Here is a 26258-nt window from a genome sequence, read left to right on the forward strand (position 1 = left end):
GTCTTGGGATGCTCGCTCACGAAGTCCGGGGCTTAAGAAAGGGATATGCTTCGAGAAATGTGGCCGGGCTCTCTCGTCTATCGCAGTTTACGGGAGCACTGCCAAAAACAACTCTTGAGCGAATTCTCATCCTGTACAAGATGTAGCGGTCTGGACCAGAAACCGTTTGAGTTTTCATCGAGGATAGGTGGAAGAGTCTTCCCTCCTCTCCTTTAACTTTATGTTAGGTAACGGTCGATTTTTGCACTTTTCTCCCAAACTGAGACGAGAAGCCTCCTGGCCCTGTTTTCTGGGATTTGTAGATTCGGTTTATTGCTTCGCGTAGTTTCCGCTTCTGGTCACATGACTGGGGTAAACCCGCCACACCTTCACCCCGCGACTCCTCGGTCTGCAGACCGACACGTCACTCCTCTGCTCTCAACCAAACTCTTCCGAGCACGTTCTTTCCGCGCTCTCGCTCTCACGAGCGAGCCTATCACAGCTCGGCGGGAGCACGAAGTCCCGCCTCCTGGCTGCTAAGTGATATCTGTATTGTCCAGTTAAGAAGTGGGAGCGCGGCTTTGTCAGCGCCTCTCTCTCTGACAGACAGTTCCACAATCCTATCTCTCCTTCGACGTGTGGTAGCCAACCTGAGCCAGCCAATGGGAAAAGGTCCAGGAGGCGGACCAGGCCGGTGCCAGGGTTGGGTGCGCCGCTGAACGGATGGCAGAGGGAGCAAAGCGGATTCCTGAGGAACGCTGGCCAGGTGAGAAGGCCTTAGGCTATAACTTGAGAATTAGCTGCAGATGCAGCCCAGGTTGTTGGTGGCGCTGAAAGAAGAGCAGGAGGTGGGGCTCTAATGGCGGCGGGTGGCGTGTGTGAAGCGGAGTCTAAGGCCTTGCAGGGGAGGGGGCGTGGGATGTGGGGTGGAGATATGCTGGAAAGGAAGGATGTGAAGGTCCGGGATGAGGCGTGCGCTTAGGGCCAGGAGGGCGTGCGAAAGATCGGATCCTGGGACTAGTCCCGTAGAGGAAAGCGCTGAGGATGCTGAGGGGGTGGGGTGCCGGCGGTGGCTGGTGTCAGAGGTGTTGAGTTCTGTGAAGGTGGGAGGCAGGGAGTTGGGACCTGCTAGAGTGAGCAGAAGAAGGGCGTGAGGCGGGGAGTACAAGAGTGAGAGGGTACGAGAAACTGTGTGGGCAAACTGGGCTGGGGAAGTTGCAGTCCTGGAATCTAGAACGAGGGTGGGACTCGGGCGCCACAGCTCCCAGGCACCGTTCGGGAGAGCAGATGCTAAGTGTATAAAAGTGTCTCTGCTCTTATTTACTTTAGCGATATGCTAAAATGACCAGAGAGCACACTAGCAAAACTGTTAATGTCCGGACTTAAATTACCAGTTCCCGTACTCAGTTTTCGGGTAGAAGTTCTACTCCTGTTATTTCCCGCTGACTCTCCTGGGCATGTGGCTCCTATCAGCTCAGTGGTGTAACCATTTTTCTGTTTCAGGCATTCCAGAAAAACAGATACAAACCTGCGGGGTGTGGCAGCTGTATTGACATCCTGAAGTTAGATGTTTATTTTTGATTGCAAGATAGGGTGAAACGTTGGGGTTTTAATTTAAAAACACATGTAAAACTGCCCCTCTGGGCCAGTTAATTATGGGAAAGATGTTGTTGGAGCTAGGAATATATGATTCTTTATGCCTTCCACCTAGTCCCGTGTTATTTTTTCCTATCTTTTCCTCCAGTAATAGTGAGAAAAAGATTGGGAAGGATGCAGCTTCCTTTTTTCCCCTGCAGCCTTGAACAATGTTGCATATCCTTTATTCCTATATTCTTAATCGTTTGGCCCTTGATCAGCTTACGGTTTAAGAAGGTAGCACTATATAGCATCTGCCTTCGGCTCAGGTGATCTTGGGGTCCTCAGATCGTGCCCCACATCAGGCTCCCTGCTCAGCAGGGCAGTCTGCTTCTCCCCCTCACCCACTCATGCTCTCTCTCTCACTCTCTCTCTTTCAAATAAATAAATAAAACCTTAAAAAAAAGAAAAAAAAGGTAGCACTATCTTAAACAGAAAAGCTAACCTCCTTCCTTCCACGTTTTATTTTAATCTTGCTTTTTTTCTTCCCTGTGCTTTTCTTGCTTCAGTAGGAAAAATTCATTTTCTTTTGCCTTCAGATTGTCATCTAGTTCCATGAGCTGTCACTCAGATCAGTGGCTTAAATCAGCGGTGTCAGTTACAGACAAGTCTTGAGACAGGCAGCTGGCATTGGCTGTAGATCTGAGCAGTAGTTGCAGTGTGATATATGGAATTGAAAGTGCAGTGATCTGTGTATGCGGATCTCTCCCTCTTGAGTGCTTCACTACCTGCATTAGCGAACAGTCATGCTCTTTAGTTGACCCTGTGACCCCACTGGGATTTGGAACAGAAAGAACCTTGTAGCCAGTCAGTTGCTGCTGAAATGCAGGGCGGCCACAAATCAGGGATATTCAATCATGACTTACTTCTCTGATTTCTGTTTTCACCTCTGTACTTAGTATTCATTTCCTGCTTTCTTTCGTACATTTCTGCTTTTTTCTGGGATGCTCTCTTTCTTCATTTAATTATTTTTTTTTCTCTATTTAAAATCTTTCCAATTTTCTTTGCATCTCTTCCCCAGCCACCTTTTTTCTATTCCCCTGTTTGCTCTTTACTCCCGTTGTACCACAGTATTCTGTATTTGTTCGCTGTGAAGGAGTGGGAAGCAGAATTACAGTGATAGAGTCCAGTCACTCCTTTTGAGTCTTGGTGCATAGAGCTGACTTGTGCTTACTTCCTTGCCAGTCACTCATACCTCAGGCAAGGCTTGGGTGTTAGTGTTAGCTCTGACCCTCTCTGGCATGTTCATTAGCCCCTGTCTCCTTTATGGATTTTTGCCACCATAAAATAAGAAAATGAATTCGATAAGTTGAAAGTGTTTAATACCCTACACTGTTGACTTTTCCATTTCAGCTATTTGAGTGTCATCTGCTGCTACCCACTGATGTCAAGATGACTAAGCTGGGATTTTTGCGGTTGTCCTATGAGAAGCAGGACACACTTCTGAAGCTTCTCATTCTGTCAATGGCAGCTGTGTTATGTGAGTGTGCATGTGGACCTCGCTTTCTCTGGGGATGGAATGGGGAAAATTAAAAAAAAAAAAATCAAGAATGGCTTTCTTAAATGCCTGGTTCTTTTCAGTAGATTGTGATGTGTTCTTTTTACTGTTATCCGTCAGTATAATTTTTTGAAGACAAGATACAAGAAACACAGGATTATAGAAGTCAGGACTAGAGATCATCTGAGAAAGAATGGGAAACATGCTGTGCTCATTCTCTTTTCTCTTAGGACTGAAAGATATACTGGGGACCCTTGGACACTGAATTTTGTAAAAGACAATTGTCTTCAGTCTAGTTGTCTACTTTGGTATTTCTGAAAATCTCTTCAGAACTTATTCTGTTTTTTTTGTTTTTTGTTTTTTGTTTTTTTTTTTTTTTAGATTTTCTAGCTCTTGATGAGTCATAAGTATAGTCTTGATTTGCTTTACCTCTTAGTTTGCTCCAAGGTAAAGGTTAGTTGTGGGGAGGGGAGGTCAACATATAGAAAAAATGACCATGTAAGTTGAGTGCAGTATTAATGGGTGAATGCATTGTTCAGCACCTTAATAATAAGGAGTTAAATGTGTCCTGCCTATGTGGTAGGTGTCATTGTCAGGGGATAGTGAAATTCTTTTGTTTCCCCTATGTGGGAGAGATGGATAAATAATTTATTCAGGGGTCTCTCTCTCTCTCTCTTTCTCTCTCTTCTTTTTTTTTTTGTTTAAAGTAAACTCAACCCCCAACATGGGGTTCAGCCTGTGACCCCAAGATCAGGAGTCACATGCTATACTGACTGAACCAGCCAGGAACCGCCTATTTAGGAATTAGTTTATATTTCCTGTGACTTCTTTGCTTGATAATACTGTTATCCCTATAATACATTAATCTACTATATTTCATGGCAGACTACCATTAAAATACTAACTCTCTTGGTTTTGCAGCGTTCTCCACTCGTCTATTTGCTGTCCTGAGATTTGAAAGTGTCATCCATGAGTTTGATCCGTGAGTACTTTTGCTTGGACTGATGTTTGCTTTGGAAAGCTTTCAGGTTCATGGGTTTCAAATTTTCCATTCTAATCAGCTCTTGGTGTTGGGGATGTGCTCCCTATATACTTAGAGCAAAAAACCCTCAAGTTTTCCAAAGGAGATAATTGCTTCCTTTTGAGACATTTTTGTTGGAATTAACCAAGTAAGTCTCTCGAACTCATTAGGTGGCTAGGCTAAGAGAAGTCTGGCTTCTCAGTGTGGCCCAGAGTGGGTGATACAAATTGAGGGAAAGGGGCCTGGTGTGTGTTTAAGGCTCAAAAGAAAAATCACAAGTCTTGAACTTGAGATTTATGACTTTTTGTTTAACAATTTATATGATAGGAATTGGCCCTATTGGTTAAGTTCTAAGATATTAGAGAGAATTTAAAGCCATGAGTTTGATTAGGGATTTTAGGGGAGTATTCATTTTGTTTCAAGCACTGTTTCACAGTTTATTTCTAAGTCCTTACAACCCTGTGAGATGGAGGTGCTGTTTTCTCCTTTATATAAATGAGGAGACTGAGGCTGGGAGAGGCTGTTGAAGGCTACATGTTTGGAGGAGCCAAGATTTGAATCTAGGTTTGTCCATCTCTAGACACTAGAGTCACTATGTTGTATTGCCTTAAGTTTAGGCCTAATTAAAAATTTGGAAAGCCAGAATCATAGGTTCTTCAAGTGTTTGTTAATATTTTAAAAATAGCATCTATCAGCTTATGGAGCATTGATAAAAGTTGATTTACAAATTTGTTATTTTGTGTAGGTATTTGAAAGCACTTTGGAGGCATACAAATACTTTCTTTGGGGCCTCTCAAATCAATTTATATATTTTTTCTCATGAATGAGAAAACATATCCTTTTGTTTCTTTTTTTTTTTTTTAAAGATTTTATTTATTTATTTGACAGAGAGAGAGAGAGAGATCACAAGTAGGCAGAGAGGCAGGCAGAGAGAGAGGAGGAAGCAGGCTCCCCGCTGAGCAGAAAGCCTGCTGTAGGGCTCCATCCCAGGACCCTGAGATCATGACCTGGGCCGAAGGCAGAGGCTTAACCCACTGAGCCACCCAGGCGCCCCTATCCTTTTGTTTCTTGATAACCAGTCTGTTACAGCTTTTTCTCTGTAACATTGAGGCGAGATGGTCAGGGAAAATGAGACTATCTGCTTTGTAGCCAGAGACCTAGAAGGAACTATAAAGATCTTGTGATTTGATGCTTTCTTTTGTGGAGCAGGAAACTGAGGCCTGTCTTGTGACCACAGTCCAGACCTCTTCCCACTAATTTATACTTTCTCTGGCTTGTCCTGCCTGCCCTTAGGTAAAGAACATAGTTCTCACATATGTTGACTGCCTGCTACGCTCATCCTTGTGTTTCTCTGACAGTTACCAAAATAACATTCATCAGCAACAAATAGAAGGATAGAGATTTCTGCCATCTGCTACTTCTGCTTACTTCAGCTGCTAAAACTTGACTGACCAAGAAGGAAACAGGATTAGAGGGATGGGCAGGAAAGGTGGTTAGTCATCATTACCTTTAGTAATTAAAAATTCCTTTTATTTATTTATATTTTTATTTATATTTTTTCCTTTTTCTTTAACTTCTTTTTACTTTTTAAATTAAATTTTTATTTCAATGTAGTTGGTACACAGTGTTCCATTCGTTTCAGGTGTACAGCATAGTGATTGCACAGGTTTATACATTATGGTGTGTTCAGCACAAATGTAGCTATCATCTGTCACCATAACAATGTTATTAAAGTATCATTGAATATATTCCTTATGCTGTGGCTTTCACTCTTGTGACTTATTCATTCTATAATTGGAAGCCTGTGTTTCCCATGCTTTTTCATCCATTTAGCCCATCCCCCCAACCTCTGCCCCTCTAAGCATCAGCTTGTTTTCTGTTTTTACAGGTCTGATTCTGCTTTTTGTTTATTATTGTGAGGTCATATGGTATTTGTCTTCGTCATCTGGTCTTTCTTTTAGCCCAGTACCCTCTGGGTCTATCCATGTTGCTGGAAATGGCATAATCTCATCTTTTTATGGTTGTGTAATATTCCATCTGTGTATATATGTATATGTGTGTGTATATATATATGCCATATCATCCTTAATCCAGTCATATATTGATGGACTCTTAGGTGCTTTCTGTATCTTGGCTGCTGTAGATAATGGTGCAGTAAACATATGGGTGTATATATCTTTTCAAATTAGTGTTTTCATTTCCTTTTTTTTTTTTTAAAGATATTTATTTATTTGACAGAGAGAGAAACAGCGAGAGAGGTAACACAAACAGGGGGAATGGGAGAGGGAGAAGTAGGCTTCCCGTTGAGCAGGGAGCCCAGTGTGGGACTCGATCCCAGGACCCTGAGATCATGACCTGAGCCGAAGGCAGATGCTTAACGCCTGAGCCACCCAGGTGCCCCTATTTTCATTTTCTTTAGGTAAATTCTCAGTAGAGGAATTACTGGGTCATATAGTATTTCTGTTTTTAATTTTTTGAGAAAGCTCTGTACTGTTTTCCACAGTGGTTGTACCAATTTACACTCCCACCAGCAGTGCATGAGGGTTCCTTTTTCTCCACATCCTCACCAATACGTTATTTCTTGTCTTTTTTATTTTAGCCATTCTGACAGGTGTAAGGTGATATCTCATTGTGGTTTTGACTTGCATTTCCCTGATGCTGAGTGATGTTGACCATCTTTTTATTGTCTGTTGGTCATTCTTATTTTTATTTTTTTTTTTTAATATTTTTTTCTCTTATTCTTTTAAAATAAGAAACTTAAGAGGTTTTGTACCTTGGACCTAAAGAATTGTGTCTTTCCATGTATAACTCCAAGCATTTTATATCAAATATTCTTTTTAAAGATTTTATTTTTAAGTAATCTCTACAACCAGTTTGGGGCTCAAACTTAAAACGCTGAGAACAAGAGTCACGTGCTCACCAACTGTACCAGACAGGCGTTCCTCACATATTTTTGTGTAATTTATATTTTTATGTTATTATGTGGGCGACTTATATAACTATTTTAGATAACATGAGTAGGACTTGTTGTAAGTTTAAGCACTCATTAAGAAGTTTTTGTTACGGGGTGCCTGGGTGGCTCAGTCGTTACCATCTGCCTTTGGCTTGGGTTATGATCCCAGCGTCCTGGGATCGAGCCTCATATTGGGCTCCCTGCTCGGCAGGAAGCCTGCTTCTCCCTCTCCCACTCCCCCTGCTTGTATTCCCTCTCTTGCTGTGTCTCCCTCTGTCAAATAAATAAATAAAATCTTAAAAAAAAAAAAAAGTTTTGTTACTAAAAAAAAAAGTTTGTGTTACTTAGTTGATTAAAAAAATTGTAAGGTGTGTGGGTGTTATATCAGCATCTTCAGAGGTGCTGATCACTTGAAGTTGTCCTTGTGTACTCCTGTGTGGCATCAAAATGTTCTTTTGTATGTTCCTATCTCTTGGAAAGGGCCAAATTTATTGGTGCCTGCATCTCAGGTGTTTTGTGTTTGGTGCTTCAATTCTCTGACTGGTGCTTATGCCTCTAATTGTCAGGCTGGTGAAGAAGTATCCTGCTTGGATTAGGCTCCAGTGGCAGTTCCTTCTTAGAGAAGCAGTGCATTAGTTGAGACAAGGATAGAGCTAGAATTGAGGGGGCTTAGGGTAATGTAAAATGATTTTCATTCTTGGCATAATTTTTGGTACCAAATTGATTTTTATTAGAGTAATGGTTAAGTTTCTCAGTGGTGAAACCTGAGGAACAAAATTCTCTTCAAATTGGTACAAGTGTTTGAGTATGAAGGGGAGGAGACACACATCATTTCTTTCTTGCCCTAGATACTTTAATTATCGGACTACCCGGTTCCTGGCTGAAGAGGGATTTTATAAATTCCATAACTGGTTTGATGACCGGGCCTGGTACCCTTTGGGACGAATCATTGGAGGAACAATTTATCCAGGTGAGAGGAACAGGATTTTTAAAAAATTTTTTAAGAGAAGGCATTTCTATATTATGGAACAGTTTCCCTTGCTTTTAATATCTTCGTTTTGTGACGACTGTAACTTCATTCTGATTAAGATTCCTAAAAATGGATCTTATGTATACAGGAGAACATGTATGGGAGTTGGAGATGGCTGGATTTTCATAAATTCTGGAATTTATAGGCCTACCACAGTTTCTGTGTTAGTATTTCTGATGGTTTGTCCGGATCTATGTTACCACTTTATTGATACTTCGGTTTTCTCTTTCTCTTTCCCTTAAGTTCATTGTCTCACTAAGATAACCTAATGGGTTTTCTTCTTCCTGTTACAGGCTTAATGATCACTTCTGCTGCAATCTACCATGTACTCCATTTTTTCCACATCACCATCGACATTCGGAATGTCTGTGTGTTCCTGGCCCCTCTCTTCTCTTCCTTCACCACTATCGTCACGTACCACCTTACCAAAGAGCTCAAGGTGAAGGATTTGGGTGATAGGCTTGGGAATGAATGTTGAACCCCTCTAGTAGATGCTAGAGGGTGGGGGACCAAGGGCCAGAGAAGGGCAGAGAGCCAGAGACTAAAGACAGTTTTGGCTAGGCTGAATTACTGGATTCACTCCAGCCCCTTCCTAGAATATGTGGTTTCTCTGTATTAACAACTGTTTGTCCTTAGAGAGAACATTTGAAGGTCAAATGTAAATTTCTACATAAGGAAAAGAAAAACATTTAAAATATGAAGTGTGAGCTTTTGAAGTTCTTACAACCTAAGGGAGAGGAAAAACACAGGAAGTGTTCCAAAATGGTTAATATTTCCTACTGGCAGTGCACATTTAGCAGTTATTTGTTGATTTTTTTAAACATTATTTAAAAATTATTAAACCACTGTTGTAGTCGGCTTCACAGTACTGACTCTCTATTTCTAGCTTCCAGATTGCTGATCCTGGCTTCTTGGATGCTATTCTTAGTTTGTGGCTGTAGTGTCAGGGAGATACCTGAGAGGTGATAAACCAGTAGGAGGTCTTGGGACACTTAAGTTTAGTTTGGAAACCTTTTCATCCTTCTCTTTGCTGCCCTTCTTCCAAATCTGACTCTTTCAACAGACAAGTCCTTACTCGCTTTTGGAGTGATGAGTTGTATTTTGTTGTTCCTCTCTTCTGAGCTCACAGATTGCTTTGTGATATTCCAACTTTATTATCCAAGCTCCTGTCAGCTTTAGTCCAGATAGATGATCACCTTTTGGCTTTTTAACTTAGGTAATAATTGTCTTCCTTTGATTATCCTTGCATACCTTTGAGAGGTGTGACTGTTCAGTAGTGTGCAGATATTGTTAGGAATAGTACTCAGAAGCCTGGGAGTACTCCAGCCAAACAGCCCATTCTGGGGCAGTGTCTGATGTCTGACAGCTTACATGATTTGTCTGTCCTTAGCAGATGTGTATTCCGTTTCAGAGAAACTGGTCTTATCATGGGGAATTGCTTGTGAAGTTTTTAGTTTTCTCGTGCTGCGAACATTTCTAGCACTTCTAGCATCACTTCTACCTTGGAAACTGTTGGACTGTTCTCTTGGCCCATTTTAAGTAGAATGGACTAGTGGATCCTTGTCTATCAGGAGTGAATGATGTTAACTTCCTGTTACCCCTCTTTTCTTAAAGGACGCAGGGGCTGGGCTTCTTGCTGCTGCCATGATTGCTGTAGTTCCTGGGTATATCTCCCGATCTGTGGCTGGCTCCTACGATAATGAAGGTAAGACTTCAGATGCTGAAGATGATCTGTTCATCTCATTATTCAGTAGATCTTGAGGAAGTGCAGTAGAATCTGAGTTCGTATCTGATGTTTAGCAGTAGCAAAAATGGTATCTGGGTGAGAAGATTACAAATGGGAAGAAGGGACCTCAGACAAATTTATAATCTCTCTTTCTGTCATTTCCTCCAGAAAGGTAGCTGGTAATTTTCCTTATGTAAGGCCTTTTGCTCTTCTCTGGATTCATAAAAGTAGAGTTAGTTTAGTGTTGAATGTTACTAATATTTTAACATTGTAATCATTTGCTTTGTTTTCTAGATAAGAGAAATGAATAGTCTTAAAAAAATATTATTATACATTTTAAAAAATTAATTAATTAATTAATTTTAAAAAATATTTTATTTATTTATTTGACAGAGATCACAAGTAGACAGAGAGGCAGGCAGAGAGAGAGGAGGAAGCAGGCTCCCTGCTGAGCCGAGAGCCGGATGCGGGGCTTGATCCCAGGACGCTGAGATCATGACCTGAGCCGAAGGCAGAGGCTCTAACCCACTGAGCCACCCAGGCACCCCCTAATTTATTTTTTTAAAGATTTTATTTATTTATTTATCAGAGAGAGAGAGAGACAGCACTCAAGCAGGCAGAGTGTCAGGCAAAGGCAGAGAGAGAAGCAGGCTCCCCACTGAGCAAGGAGCCTGTTGTGGGACCTGGTCCCAGGACCCTAGGATCATGACCTGAGCTGAAGGCAGCAGCTCAATGAACTAAGCCACCCAGGTGTCCCTATTATATATTTTTAAAAAGATTTTATTATTTATTTGAGAGAGTGAGAGAGAACATGACTGGTGGGGAGGCACAGAGGAAAAGGGAGAAGCAGACTGCCTGCTGAGCATGGAGCCAGTGCTTTGGGATCATGATCAGAGCCAAAGGCAGATGCTTAACTGACTGAGCTAGCCAGGTGCCCTAAGAAATGGATATTCTTTTTTTTTTTTTTTTTTAAAGATTTTATTTATTTATTTGATACATAGAGAACAGACAAGCATGGGGGAGGGTCAGAGGGTGAAGGTGCCTGATGCCTGACCCTGGGATCATGACCTGAGCCGAGGCAGACCCTTAACCATGTGAGCCACCGAGGCACCGCCAGAATAGTATTCTTAAACATTGTGCCAGTATGGCCTTTTATTGAATTGTTACTCTGTTCTTTCTGCAGGGATTGCCATCTTTTGCATGCTACTCACCTACTACATGTGGATCAAAGCAGTAAAGACTGGTTCCATCTATTGGGCGGCCAAGTGTGCCCTTGCTTATTTCTACATGGTAACTTTTCACTCCTTTCTTCCACGAGTGTCTCTGTTGGGATCAACTGATAGAAACTGGAAATAGCTCTTGGGCTTTGAGACCATGAATTGGAGGCTAGAAGTCTTTATTGTCTCTTGTGTCCCTACAAAGCCCAGTCCAAGGCAGGTGTGGATATCCATCCATTGTGTAATAGCAAGGTAGAGATAATGTTTTTAATTTTTAAAGTTCTCCAGATACCATATGTCCTATGGGTACATATTGCTTATATTTTTTCCTGTTCAGTCTTATGTGTTCACTTAGACTTCTCTTAACTGCTTCTCCTTGCTATGAATCCTTAAATCCTCCCTATAACATTATAATCGATTGCATCTGGATTAACCCTGAGGGTTACATACTTCTTTTGTGATCATGATGGCAGGAGGCATAGAGAATAGGGGATTGAGTTACAGTAATAGGTGTGAATTTGATTTTCCTATTTAAAGAAGTCAGTTATTTAAACTCTTTAAGCCACTTGGCATAAATGAAGTTTATGGTTATTGTAAAGAGATGTTCTTTGTAAGGTCACAGGTAATATCCGAAGTTATAGTGGGGGCCTGAGGAGGAGTACTGAGAGGAACTGTTCTTTTTTATCCTGTCATAGGTCTCTTCATGGGGAGGTTATGTGTTCTTGATCAACTTGATCCCTCTTCATGTACTGGTGCTGATGCTCACAGGACGTTTCTCCCATCGGATCTACGTGGCCTACTGTACTGTTTACTGCCTGGGCACCATTCTTTCCATGCAGATCTCCTTTGTGGGTTTTCAGGTGAGCCCTAGACTGAGTAGAGGGTTTTTTTTTTTTTTTTTTTAAAGATTTTATTTATTTATTTGACAGAAATCGCAAGTAGGTAAAGAGGCAGACAGAGAGGGAGGAGGAAGCAGGCTCCCTGCTGAGCAGAGAGCCCGATGTGGGGCTCGATCCCAGAACCCGGAGATTATGACCTGAGCTAAAGGCAGAGGCTTTAACCCACTGAGCCACCCAGGTGCCCCAAGTAGAGTTTTATCTTCTTCTATGTTCTCTAAACAGCTCCAGCTAGCTTGATTTATCTTGGATTCTGATGAAGAGAGTAAGACTTACTCATAGTCTAACCTGGGACTGTCGTGTTAAACTGAAGCAACAGAATCATTGGTCATTAAAGTCTGCTTCCAGGGTGCGTTAAGATTTGTTGCATAAAGTTAGAATTGAATGACTGTTAATTTGGCTTAGGTTTGTTGGAGGAGAGACATTTTGAGCTGAGTTGATATAAATGCAAAGTTATTTCCAGTCCTTTTTAATGTTGATGAGTCCCTGTATTAGTAATGACCCCTGAACTTCTTGATGGGGCCTGTGTGAAAGTCCTTTAGGAAGCAGAACACAAACGTTTAAACCACATTACTTATAGTGTTAAGACACAACTGTGAAACCAAAGAATTAAGTGGTGTGTTTGATTTCTCATGTAAAATTCTGATAGAAATGGGACTCTTATTCAGAGGTCAGCAGTGTTTCCTTACTGATCACCTGCTGTATGCAATTTGCTAATCAGTGAAATATAAAAATTAAAAATATAGTCCTGGTCCTTAAGGGAGTTATAGTCTTGCAGGGAAGGAAAAACAGGCAGATGTCTATATTCGGTAATATAACAATTCTGGAAATGTAATTCTGAGACCAGCAGTGTCTGGGAACTTGTTAGAAATGCAAATTCTGGGGGCAGCTGGCTGACTCAGTAGAGCATGCCACTTGAAGATCTTGGGATTGTGAGTTTGAGCCCCATGTTGGGTATAGAGACTACAAAAAATAATAATAAAAATTTCAGTATTCTGAAGAAGCAAATTAACTCCAAATTTTTTATTAAAAACATATAAATTCTGGGGCTGCATCAGGGACCCACTGAATCAAACTCTAGGTGAGGACTCCACAGTCTGTCTTAACACTCTCTTCTTTGCTCTCCCCATGGTTATGGTGCTCACTAGTTTGAGAACCATTGATCTAAGCAAAGAAAGAAGTAGTAAGTAATGGAAGAGATCTAAAGTGCATTGAGCATAGAGGGGAACAATGGATTTCAGTTTGGCAGATCAGGAGGAAGTGGTATTTGCATTGGGCCTTGAGTGATGAGAATTTCTGTGAACGCAAATTGTGGAAAAATGAGAAAATTGCTATCTAGGCTAAAAAAATAGCCTGAGCAAAGGCCAGAGGTATGATAATGATAACGTATGGCATGCTTTGGAGGACCCCAAGTACTCCTTGGAAAATGCTGTGGGCGAATTAGACCCTTCCCTCCATTGGCTAAATCCTCTGAGCCTCAGAACTCATTTGACCCTTTGTTTGGTCCAAACTAGGTCAGGATAATTCAGGTCTAGGCTGGATCCAGTGCTTTTCAGCATTGTCACATATATGCTTTTACCTACAGCCCGTCCTTTCATCAGAGCACATGGCGGCCTTTGGGGTCTTTGGTCTCTGCCAGATCCATGCCTTCGTGGATTATCTGCGCAGCAAGTTGAATCCACAGCAGTTTGAAGTTCTTTTCCGAAGTGTCATCTCCCTGGTAGGCTTTGTCCTTCTCACCGTGGGAGCTCTCCTCATGCTGACAGGTAGGGAAGGCTCACAGCTTGTGTGAATGGGTATGGAACATGTAGTAAACTTCAAAAATATGGGTTATTTCTTGACCACAGAAAGCGTCATTTTTTTCCTCCCAAGATTATAAAGTTCTCCTTCCTCACATTCAGTCCACTTGTCACCCCAGTGTTTGGATTCTGTGTAGAATGTCTTGTTAGAGTAGCTCTTAATGTCAGAAACACGCTTGGTAAAAGGACAGTATCTCACCTTGCTAGTTTTTCTCCTCTTTTTTTTTTTTTCCTTTCTTCTTGGTAGGGTGGGAAAAATCAACACCGCCGGCCATATCCTACAAACATGGTCTTGTCTAATCCCATAGGCACTAACCCATGGCTGTTTAGCATACCATGTTTTCCTCACTTCTGAGCTGATGTGATACTGGCCATGTCTTTATGTATTGTCTACTTTGGAGCAGCACTGGAGGATGGAGCTGACTTAGTTTATAGAGTTGGCCATGGTTGCCAAATTTAACCTAAAACCCTTGGAGGACGCACTTTTGCCTCCCATCTCTGAGATTATGTACAGCCAGATTTTACTTTGCTAGCGGTGCTGACAAAAAGTACTCTCAACTTTGAAAGAAAGGATGGAATGATATTCTGAAAGTAATGATGGCATTTTAACAAAAACCTAATCCTTCTCTGTCTCAGAGACGCTTATTAAAATGGAAAATTGTGATTAGTTAGGATCAGAGGTTATTTTGTTTCAGGAATGATTGTGAAACGTTTGTTGCTTCTTTGCTGCCAGGAAAAATATCTCCTTGGACGGGGCGTTTCTACTCACTGCTGGATCCTTCTTATGCTAAGAACAACATCCCCATCATTGCTTCTGTGTCTGAACACCAGCCCACGACCTGGTCCTCGTACTATTTTGATCTTCAGCTTCTGGTCTTCATGTTTCCAGGTTTGTCTGCCTTGTTCTGAGGTGGCCTTCTTTTGTAAGAAACACCATTTGAGGGTGCCTGGGTGGCTCAGTGGGTTAAAGCCTCTGCCTTCAGCTTTTAAAAGATTTTATTTACTCATTTTGACAGACAGAGATCACAAGTAGGCAGAGAGGCAGGCGGAGAGAGAGGAGGAAGCAGGTTCCCTGCCGAGCAGAGAGCCCGATGTGGGGCTCGATCCCAGGCCCCTGGGATCACGATCCGAGCTGAAGGCAGAGGCCCTAACCCACTGAGCCACCCAGGCGCCCTAGTAAATAAAATCTTAAAAAAAAAAAAGAATTAGATCTTTTATGTTGGATATTAGGTGGTTTCCGACTTTTTGGTATTTTATTTTATTTTTTATTTTTTATTTTTATTTTTTTAAAGATTTTATTTATTTATTTGACAGACAGAGATCACAAGTAGACAGAGAGGCAGGCAGAGAGAGAGGAGGAAGCAGGCTCCCCACTGAGCAGAGAGCCCGATGTGGGGCTCAATCCCAGTACCCTGAGATCATGACCCGGGCCGAAGGCAGCGGCTTAACCCACTGAGCCACCCAGGCACCCCACTTTTTGGTATTTTAAAGAGTTCTGTAGTAAACATCCTTGCGTGTGTCTATGATTATTTATTGTAGCTGCTTACTTCTTTTTATTTTTACTTTTGCAGTTGGTCTCTATTACTGCTTTAGCAACCTGTCTGATGCCCGGATTTTCATCATCATGTATGGTGTGACCAGCATGTACTTTTCGGCTGTCATGGTGAGGAATGCCCTCAGTCTTAACAACATCCCTGCCCCTGACTCTGAGGGGCATGGCAGGATTCAGAATGTACTGATGACTGTGCACGTGCTTCCCTCGGAGCATTTGAGGGGCTGAGTTGTAAAGCTGCTCACTGTTGCTGCTCCTTCTCAAGGATGTATAACGGACTGACACATTCTGGTTATGGGGCCCAGTGTTCTTGGCTTCATAACCTTGTGTCAGGAGGGGGTATGTACACTCTGTTGAAGAAAGTGACTGTGGGCAGGTTTCTTCCCCTTTCTTTCTGTGTGTCTTAAGAAAAGAGTTGACATTTTCCCCTTAAAGCCTTGGGAAGATTGTCAAGTGTTAGATTGTTGAAAGCAGAGAGATTTTATATATTGTAGTAAAACAGTGCTTCTTAAACCATAGTTAAATACATTCTTTAACATACCATTATTTGGGACACATATACATATATAACTGAAAACAGTTTAAGAAATACATACTTCTACTGTAGATATATCAAGTATTTTCTCATTTTTTTCTTGAGAAATCATGTTTGTTGAAAACCACTGAACTGATGTCATGATGTACTAATAGATGTACAAATAGATGTACAAATCTGTAATTTGTAAAACTCTGATTAGATTGTTTTTGCTTGCTTCCTGTCTCTTACAGGTGCGTCTTATGCTAGTATTGGCACCTGTTATGTGCATTCTTTCTGGCATTGGAGTCTCCCAAGTGCTGTCCACTTACATGAAGAATTTGGACATAAGTCGTCCAGACAAGAAGAGCAAGAAGCAACAGGATTCCACTTACCCTATTAAGAATGAAGTGAGAATTAAGCAACACTAAGAACAGGCTTGGGAAATTCTGTGTGTGTGTATGTGTATGTGTGTGTATGTATTTTTTGAGTGAGGGAATAGAGTATTGTCATAGTAGTCAGAGTGAACTTGTATAGCCCCTGACTTGTTTTGCTTCATCTCATCTATATTGTGTGTAAGAAGCTGTTCTGAGTTGTTTAAATCTAATTTGCTTTACAACACAATTCTTCCTTGTTTAGGTGGCAAGTGGGATGATACTGGTCATGGCTTTCTTTCTTATTACCTACACCTTTCATTCAACCTGGGTGACCAGTGAGGCCTACTCTTCTCCCTCCATTGTGCTGTCTGCCCGTGGTGGGGATGGCAGTAGGATCATCTTTGATGACTTTCGAGAAGCTTACTATTGGCTTCGTCACAATACTCCAGAGGTAAAAACTTGGGAGGAGTTAGATTGAGGGGTCTGGGGAAGTGGAAGACATTTACTGTGATAGTGAATTGTATAGCTTTTAGATGGGTAGAAAACCTGGAGAAATTTGAACTATAGAACCCTGGTGTTGAATGAGCCCTGATGGTCAGCCTCCATTCAATTCAGGACTTTTTCTGTATCCTTACTGGTGTAATCCTCTACACTCTGACAGCGAGGTGATTTTATCATGAGGTAGACCACCCTAATTGTAAAAGAAATCAGAAAATAGAAGCAAGAAAAAAAGGTAACAAATTTTCCATAAAGTCATCACCTGATGATAACCACTTTTAACATTTTTGTTTATTCCCTTTGAGAATCTGAAGTGATTTTCTTTGCAGAGCTACTGGAAATAACCCTTCTGAGTTAGACTGTTAATCAAAGCTATAAGAATTTTTAAACTCTTGTCCATTATATTCTGTGGCTTATATTCCCCCCCATCTTGATATTAACTGCTTTTTGTGTATTGTTAAAGATCATTTATTTAATATAATTACCTCATGACACCAGATTACTTGGAAATATTACACAGTACCCTATACCTTCCATCCTATTATGCTTGTTTATATAAGGTGATCTGAGATGAAAGTATTGGGAATGTTGGATTATATAATTTGCCCTGAGATTTCATGATTATATTATAAATGTAGGACCACGTGCCAAGATTTATTTCTGGCTAGGCATTGCTTCACTTACTTTCAGATGCCCTTCCAGGTCTTTTCTTGTATTTGATTTTTGGAGGCAGCAAGCTTATTTTCATTTCCCATTCTTTTTTCAGGATGCGAAGGTCATGTCATGGTGGGATTATGGCTACCAAATTACGGCTATGGCAAATCGGACAATTTTAGTAGACAATAACACATGGAATAATACCCATATCTCTCGAGTAGGACAGGTAAGATGAAGGAATCATTTGAGTGTTTGGTGCACAGGGTCTAGTTGGGAATATTTCTCTCTGAGGGATTATATGACTTGGAATTCTGCTCTGAGAAATGTGTATCTATTTTTCTAGGCAATGGCATCCACAGAAGAAAAAGCCTATGAGATCATGAGGGAGCTTGATGTTAGCTATGTGCTAGTCATTTTTGGAGGCCTTACTGGGTATTCCTCTGATGGTATGTACTTGATTCTATTTCTAACTACAGGTCATAGATTCTAAGAAAACTAGATGAATCTCCAATTTTTCTGTTTGTTTTGTTTCGTTTTGTTTTACTAATATCAACATATTGGTTGGGGAAGTTCCTAAGTATTTGCAGCTTTAGGGTTTATATGTTTGTTTGTTTGTTTTTTTCAACAAGTAAGAGGTAAAAGTAAAATTTCTCATATAGGTATGGCATGCTGTAATTGTCTAAAGACCTAGGAATAGTTCCACAACCAGTAAACAAAGAACATAAAGCTTAATTAGCTGAACCTTTTGTGGTGTTCATTTCACAGTCTGTATAAATCTAACAAACAAAAAGTAATAGCAAAGCAAATACAGTGTTAAAAAAAAAAGAACATAAGGCATCTGACAATGAACTTAAGAATTAGCATTTTTAATGGGTTTAAGCCATAGATTTCATATGCCAGTTTAAAATGTTTCATATTGTGTGTGTGTGTGTGTGTGTGTGTGTGTGTGTGGCATATGTTACCATGTTCTCTATGATTAATAGTAAAGCCATATTTTTAGAAGACTTGTCAAAGTGTGGTTCTCTCCCTTAAAACAACTTAAACTAAAGCAATACCTTATTTTATACTTGAAAGTGTTGAACACTTTTGAAGGTTTATAATGAAAAGTGGTAGCTACTACCCAGTCCTCAAACCTAAACTCCCTATGATATCAGTTTCCAGAGGCAGTGATTTCTTCAGTTGTTCCTTCTCGTACTTATGTTCCTATTTCTAAAAATATGTATTTTCCTCTATTCATTGATTATTTTAGATATGCTGTATCCACTTAGAATTTTAGAGAGGAATTTCCTTCTTTTTATTACTCCCATTTCCTCCTTTTCCACTAGATTCTTCTTAGTGGGGTCAATTTTTAATTTCTGGTTAAATCCAGATAAAGTATTTTCAAAATTGTGACTATGTAAACACTCATTGCTGAGTCAACCATACCATGGTTACATTCTTACCTAAAAGAATGCATTTTGTTTTCCTGTGTTTAATAACTACCTCATATTTTTAATCTTCATTTTCTTTGAATACTGCTTCTTAGAGATGTTTAACTTTTAGATTATATGTCTCTATATATACTGCATATAAAGTGTCAAGTATAACGTTTAAAGACTGATCTCCACGTGTGTCTTGTATAAGCACAGGAAGAATGATGATAGGGACATGTGTCCACAGACTTGAACTTCAGCAATTGTACCAGCACTGTTTGTGTGTAATCATTTATAGCCAGCCAAGTTAGATGCTTAACTGACTGAGCCATCCAGGCACCCCTCTTTGGAGCATTTTTATGCTATGTGATACCAGTTCCAAAAACAACATTTTCTAAAGGGATTAACATGCATTTGGGTATAAAAATTGTATTGCATTTATTTGTTTTTTTAAAAAAGATTTTATTTATTCATTTGAGAGAGAGCGAAAGAGAGCACAAGCAGGGGAGTGGCAGAGGGAGAGGAAGAAGCAGGCTCCCCACTGAGCAAGGAGCCTGATGTAGGGCTTGATCACAGGACCCTGGGATCATGACCTGAGCCAAAGGCAGATGCTTAACGACTAAGCCACCCAGGCACCCCTAAATTTTTTTTTTCCTTGTGATGAGAATTTTTAAAATCTCTTAGCAACTTCAAATATATAATGCAGTATTCTTAACTATAATCATCATGTTGTATATTATATGCCCAGAACTTACTAATCTTATAATTAGAAGTTTGTCACCTTTGACCACCTTCACCCGGTTTCCCCTACCCCCCACCGCCTCCAGCCTGTGGAAACCACAATTCTGGTTTCCGTTTCTGAGTTTGTTTTTTTTAAATTCCACATATAAATGAGATCATACAGTATTTGTCTTTCACTATTTGATTTATTTCATTTAGCATAATGCTCTCAAGACCCATCCACATGTTGCAAATGGCTGGATTTCCTTTTTATTTTTTTTCTATGGCTGAATGGTATTCCATGTTACATATGTGAGGTAAATTTATATTGTAGTTGTATTTTTAATTTTTTGAAGAACCTGTGTACTGTTTTCTATAGTGGATGTATCAGTTTATGTGCCCACCAGCAGTATACAAGGTTACCCCTTTTTCTACATGCTTGGTAGCATTTGCTATTTCTTGTTTTTTCTAGCAGGTATGAGGTGATATCTCACTGTGATTTTGATTTGTCTTTCCCTAATGATTAGTGATGTTGAGCACTTTTTCATGTACGTGTTGGCCATCTGAATATCTCAGAAAATATCTATTAAGGTCCTTTGCCCATTTTTAATCAGACTATTTGGGGGATTTGTTATTGGGTTGTAGGAGTTCTTTATATATGTTGGCTATTAATCCCCTGTGTTAATACATGGTTTGCAAATATTTTCTCCCATTCCATAGGTCGCCTTTTCATGTTGCTGATGGTTTCTTTTGCTATGTACGCTTCCATTCTTACAGCTTGTCAGGTTTTTGCTTCAGACATAACTTTTAGGAAACTACAGTCTCAGTACTCCTGGATAGTTCAGTTGATGCTCTCTGGTGTTTTGTTTTTGGTTCTTTTTCTCTGTGTGATGTAGGTAAGTTTCTGTGCCTCTGTTTTCCATTAGTAAGATGGAGGTAAGAATGCAGACACTACAGTACATGAGGAAAGCAGTATTATATATGGAATGCTTACTTTGTGACAAATGGTACACTAAGTGCTGTACATGCTCTTATTATCCTTTTGTTGTATGTACTCTTATTTCTCTATTTCAAGTTCAAGAGAGGTTAAGTTACTTGTTCAAGGTCACCCACCTAGAATTGGCAATGCTAAAATTCAAACCCAGGCTGTTTAGATCCAGAGTCTGTTCTTAAGCACTGAGATATCCCCTGGAACCCTTTGCCTTGGTACAGTAGGAACCTTTCTTCCTATGGATCAATAATACTTTTTATACTAACCATCCATTTCCTAAGGCTTGTGGAGAAGATTCAGAGGTGACATTCTAAGAGAGATAACCTCAGTTGCTGGTGGTGTCAGTATTTATGGACCTTGGTAGTATGGTTGACTTCTCATAGATATGTTTTGGAAGTTTGTAATTTTGCAACTGTAGGTCAAGAAGGTAGCATTGTTAGTTCTGATAAAGTTGCTACTTTCTAGGTCTGTGCTGTCTGATAGAAATATAATGGGAGCCCCATACGTTGTTTTAAGTTTCTTTTTTTTTTTTTTTTAAAGATTTTATTTATTTATTTGACAGAGAGATCACAAGTAGGCAGAGAGGCAGTCAGAGAGAGAGGAGGAAGCAGGCTCCTTGCTGAGCAGAGAGCCTGATGCGGGCCTCGATCCCAGGACCCTGGGACCATGACCTGAGCTGAAGGCAGAGGCTTTAACCCACTGAGCCACCCAGGCGCCCGTTGTTTTAAATTTCTATTAGTCACATCAAAATAAGTAAAAAGACACTAAGAAATGAATTTTAGTAATTCAACTGAATATATCTAAAACATCATTATTTAACCAAGATATTTTACTTGTCTTGTTTTGTTTTTGGACTAAGTTTTTAGAAATCCAGTGTGTATTTTATACTTAACAGCCCATCTTAATTTGGATTAGCCACCTTTTTTTTTTTTTTTTTTAAGATTTTTATTTATTTGAGAGAGAGGAAGGGAGACAGAACACAAGAAGGGACAGGGCAGTGGGAGAGGGAGAAACAGACTCCCCACTGAGCAGGGAGCCCGATATGGGGCTCAATTCCAGGATTTCAGGATCGTGACCTGAGCAGAAGGCAGATGCTTAACTGAGCCACCTAGGTGCTCCTGGACTGGCCATCTTTCAAGTTTCAGTAGCTACATGTGGCTGATATATAAAGTTACTATATTGGACAGCTCAGACCAACTAATACTTGGGAATAATTTCTAGTGTGACTTAAGTCTGGACCAATAGCTTTCAGAAGTCTTAATAATCTATAGGAAATGTAAATTTTGAGGGAAAATTTTACCCCCACATTGTATTTCCTATTTTAAAGACTAGCCATTTCTCATTATAAAAATATTTTGAGGGGTTTTCTTAGAAATAGTGGCTTTTTTCAAATGTCCCATCATTATGTTGTACACATAAAATTAATATTGTATGTCAGCTGTACTTAAAAAAAAAAAAAGGAAGGAAAGAAATAATAGCTTTCATTAGGGTGATTTAGCTCCAGCAAACTTTGTGACACAGCCGTTCTCTTTCTGCTTTTTTGTAGACATCAACAAGTTTCTGTGGATGGTCCGGATTGGAGGGAGCACAGACACAGGCAAACATATTAAGGAACATGATTATTATACTCCAACTGGGGAATTCCGTGTGGACCGTGAGGGTTCTCCAGTGCTGCTCAACTGCCTTATGTACAAGATGTGTTATTACCGCTTTGGACAAGTCTATACAGAAGCCAGTGAGTGATGCATAATAACATTAGTAAGAACAGTAATGTTAATATGTATAGTTTTTTTCATATGCCAGGCACTCACTGCTCTGGATGCTTGACATCTGTTAACTTGTTTGATCCTTACAACAACCCAAAACATAGATACTAATATTATTTCCATTTTATGTATGAGGAATTTGAGGTACAAATAAGGAACTTAACCTGCCCCAAATCATGGAACTAGTGGCAGAGTTAGGTTAAACTCAGGCAGTCTGGCTCTAGATTCTGTGATTTTTACCATTATATTTCACTGTGTCTCAGTAAAAGGTATTGCAGTGGAGAGAGGAATGAAGGGGGGGGTACAGTGATATAAAGGACTTTTCACTTCTTTCAATAAATGCCCAGAGAGTAATCTGATTAGGTTAAGTTCTTTGCTTCTGATTTTAATTTCTTGGTTCTGTACTAGGGACAATGCCTGAAGTGAATGCAGGCCTTTGACTTCTGTTTGGTTCTTCTCTGATCCATGGAAGGGTTACTAGTGTAACACAGAGGCTTCTGGGTAGCAGTCCTCAGGAATGGAAGGGCTGGAAATCAGCCCCCCGTCTTTTTTTGTTTTTTTGGAAGAATTTTTTTTAAGGTTTTATTTATTCATTTAACAGAGAGGGAGAGTACAAGCAGGGAGAATACCAGGCAGAGTGGGAGGGGGAAGCAAGTTCTTCGTCGAGCCAGGAGCTGGATGTGGGACTCTATCCTAGGACCTTGGGATCACGACCCGAGGTGAAGGCAGCTGCTTAATGAACTGAGCCACCCAGGTGTTCCAATTTTTTTTTTTTTAACGATTTTATTTATTTGACAGAGATCACAAGTAGGCGGCAGGGGGGCGGGCGGTGCAGTGGGAAGCAGGCTCCCTGCTGAGCAGAGAGCCCGATGCAGGGCTTGATCCCAGGACCCTGAGATCATGACCTGAGCCGAAGGCAGAGGCTTAACCCACTGACCCACCCAGATGCCCCAACCCCCTGTCTTTTAGAAAACATATCCTCCATGGACTTTTTCAAGCATCAGTTTGGAGAGGACTTGAGTCAGGGTAACACTTGATTTGTTCTAACTACCTGAAGTCTTTTTATGTAGGCCTTACTCTCTAAACAAACTTCAGGTTGAGAAATAACATTCCAGTTAGTAGATGATTTACCAAATTGATTTATTCTTTCCTTAGGAAATCAGCACTGTAGAAAGAAGTGTTTCTCCTTATATTTGTCCCTTTCTAGAGCGTCCACCAGGCTTTGACCGTGTCCGGAATGCTGAGATTGGGAATAAAGACTTTGAACTTGATGTCCTGGAGGAAGCATATACCACAGAACACTGGCTAGTCAGGATATATAAGGTGAGCAGATGCTACACTGAAAAAGCAACTCATGTTTGTGGATTGGTTCTAGTATTGAAAATGGGCCACATATTTTTAATATAGGCACATTTCTAAAGTCAGAAAAGTAGCTTACAACTCAGAATGTTACTATTTTTATTTTAGATTGTTCTTCAAGAGTGGACACCCTAATCTGTTATCATTTTAGCTGTGGTTACAGTGATATTTTTCTAGTTGGGGCTATACTGCTGTACTTTATCTATTTTTGTGATTATCAGGCCTGGCGGGGGGAAAAGGGAAGTGTGTGTGTGTTGTGTGTGTGTACATGCATGCGTATGTATATGTATGTGCGTGTACACTACATTTTCTTCTATCCCACTGAATAATTATGGCATAGAGTCACCCCGAAGTGTGTTACATCTCTTACATAAGAAAAGATTGAGAACCCTTGATGTATTTGGCAGGTAGATCATTTAAACTGCTCCTCAGAGGTACTCCAAAAGGCTAAGCATGAGAGTAGCTGGTTTCAAACCAGCCCTCACTTAGTCACAAAGCCAAATCAGGTAGCAGAACCCAACTCAGGGACGCTCTTCCAATTTGACTTGATTTTAAATATAAAAATGACATCTTTATATTGCAGGTAAAGGACCTGGATAATCGAGGCTTGTCACGGACATAACTGTTACATCCACCTCTGTCTGATACGCTTCGCACTGAGCGTCAAATTTAGGACGCTGAAGATGTTTTTTTAAATATGCAGTTTATAACAACAGAGCACGATGGGATTAGTATTGTCTGAAAGTTTTGCCCTGGGCAGTATGGGCTGGGCCAAATGGAGTGATTTTTATAATTCTGAGCAGGTTACCAAATGAAATGTCATGGCTTTACTTTGGTCAATTAAAGGGGGGACCTTTTTTTTTAAAATGTGCCTTATTTGTTTTGACTTATGACTGATTTGAGAAAGGCAGAAATTTGTGCTGGGCTGGTAGAAGGACAGAAAGTAAACCTCATCCATGCTTTTAGCTCCCTAAGTGAGCCAGAGGAGGGCATTCTGTCTCTGTCAAATCAGGAACACTATCAAAGAGTAGCTCAGATCCCACTTGTACAAACAGTTTTGTCATTTCAAAAATTGCATCACCTAACACAATGTCTTGCATATAGTGGGTGTTCAGTAAACTTATTAAATGAATAAATGTTTGTGGAACCAGAGGAGTACAATTTCTGGGCAGGAAAGTCAGCTGTGATGCCATCTTGTCTTTGTTTGAACATCTCTTGTCCTTAGAGGCTCTTTGCTTTTATGAGGGACAGAAGGTGGCTAGCCACACCTGTTCTCACTAGTATTCTTTGGGACTGGCTAGGTTTTTTTTTGTTTTTGTTTTGTTTTTGAACAAGGATAAAATAAGTGAGACTCAATCACTTGGTGTTTTGAAGACTCAAGGCAGACAGTGAAATTGTTCTCATAGAGAAGATGAAATGCCTCCAGTATTATGTATAGAATTTGATGGTCAGGTGCTTTTGAATCAGCTGAAATATAATCATACATTTCTATTTGAAATCCAGCTTTTCAGTACTCTTATCCACGATACAGTAAACGCCTCTTTGTTCATTTCCTTTAGCTTATATGCTAAAACTCTTGTGATTATTTAAAGGTGAGCTTCTCTCTTAGTCTCATCTAAATATGTGGCCCATGTTGTTATCGTATACCGCTAATAAATTCAATGATCTGGTTTTGAAGCTCTTGCAAATAAGCTATAGATTAAGGGGAGGAATTGCTAATACCAAGTACCTGGAGATAGTGCTAGCCTTACTTCAGTAAAGGAGAAGAGAAACTTAAAAACATTTTAACTCAAAGCACAGTAGTTCCATCAATATTCAGTGTCCGGACAAATAGCCTTATATTCAGTACAGCAGGACATTGTATGTATTTTACAATATAAGACATGTATCAATGATGTATATAAACCCTAAGTTATTAAAAATATAAGGTAACTATTGAGTGTTACCTGTTTTAAAAAAACAGGAGCAATTACATGACTTTTAGATAAGTCATAATGGTGCCCCTAAAGGGTATGCTCAGGTATTCTTGTATAGCCAGGAAACTTAAGCTTCCAAATCAATTTATATACTAAGTGTTTGACCTGTGGGTGAGATTTAGATTGGTGTTAAGATTTAATTTACTATACATAAATATATTACTTGTTTTATATATAGAGTTTCTCCCTAGTGGAAGAGGTTATTCTGAGCTTGTTTTGTTTTAACCAATATGAGCAATACCAGGTAAAAACTGTTAAGTGATCTCCTCCGAAGCATATATGGGATAATCACTACAGTTGTTAGTCTTATGATCTTAATATTGTTGCCTTTTAGGTTACATGAAGCTATGGTTTTTAAAAATTTACTTTTTACTTTCACTGTTCTAGTGCACTTAGTGTAAGAAAAATCACATAGTTCTAAAAAAGCAACACTTTTCCACCCCGCCCAGAGACAACCACTTTCAACTCTGCTGATTTTCATATTACTTACCTCCATATCATTAAATAACTTGCTTTATTTTGCTATGTGTTGGTTTTTCAGTTTTAGGTACCATCTGATGGTGTGAAAACTGAGGGTGTCACTCTTTGACCAGTCTGTGATTCCTGTGGACACACACATTCTTACCATCTTACACTTCTATCACGGTTACGATTTAGATTAGATCAGTATTTCTTACTTTAT

General features: G+C 40.1%; 1 protein-coding gene across 1 annotated transcript; it reads left to right on the top strand.

Moving 5' to 3' along the window:
- The first annotated feature begins 611 nt into the window (after positions 1 to 611).
- STT3A (STT3 oligosaccharyltransferase complex catalytic subunit A) lies at positions 612 to 24467 on the top strand. The gene is made up of 18 exons (XM_047747355.1): positions 612 to 745; positions 2968 to 3094; positions 4034 to 4094; positions 7935 to 8056; positions 8410 to 8555; positions 9731 to 9821; positions 11026 to 11132; positions 11755 to 11919; positions 13541 to 13721; positions 14488 to 14643; positions 15326 to 15417; positions 16075 to 16230; positions 16460 to 16648; positions 17462 to 17578; positions 17696 to 17798; positions 22022 to 22210; positions 23449 to 23564; positions 24184 to 24467. Exons 2-18 carry the CDS (start codon positions 3007 to 3009, stop codon positions 24220 to 24222), a joined length of 2118 nt encoding a protein of 705 aa, XP_047603311.1. The 5' UTR covers positions 612 to 745; positions 2968 to 3006; the 3' UTR covers positions 24223 to 24467.
- The last annotated feature ends 1791 nt before the right edge of the window (positions 24468 to 26258 follow it).

Source organism: Lutra lutra, chromosome 10 (assembly GCF_902655055.1).
Source record: "Lutra lutra chromosome 10, mLutLut1.2, whole genome shotgun sequence".
NCBI lineage: Eukaryota > Metazoa > Chordata > Mammalia > Carnivora > Mustelidae > Lutra > Lutra lutra.

Excerpts from the sequence above, each read along its gene's own strand:
- STT3A (XM_047747355.1), top strand. The coding sequence starts at position 3,007 with ATGACTAAGCTGGGATTTTTGCGGTTGTCCTATGAGAAGCAGGACACA. Across the intron at positions 16,231-16,459 it reads CTTACCCTATTAAGAATGAA|GTGGCAAGTGGGATGATACT; the intron begins GTGAGAATTAAG and ends TTCCTTGTTTAG. Across the intron at positions 22,211-23,448 it reads ACAAGTCTATACAGAAGCCA|AGCGTCCACCAGGCTTTGAC; the intron begins GTGAGTGATGCA and ends GTCCCTTTCTAG.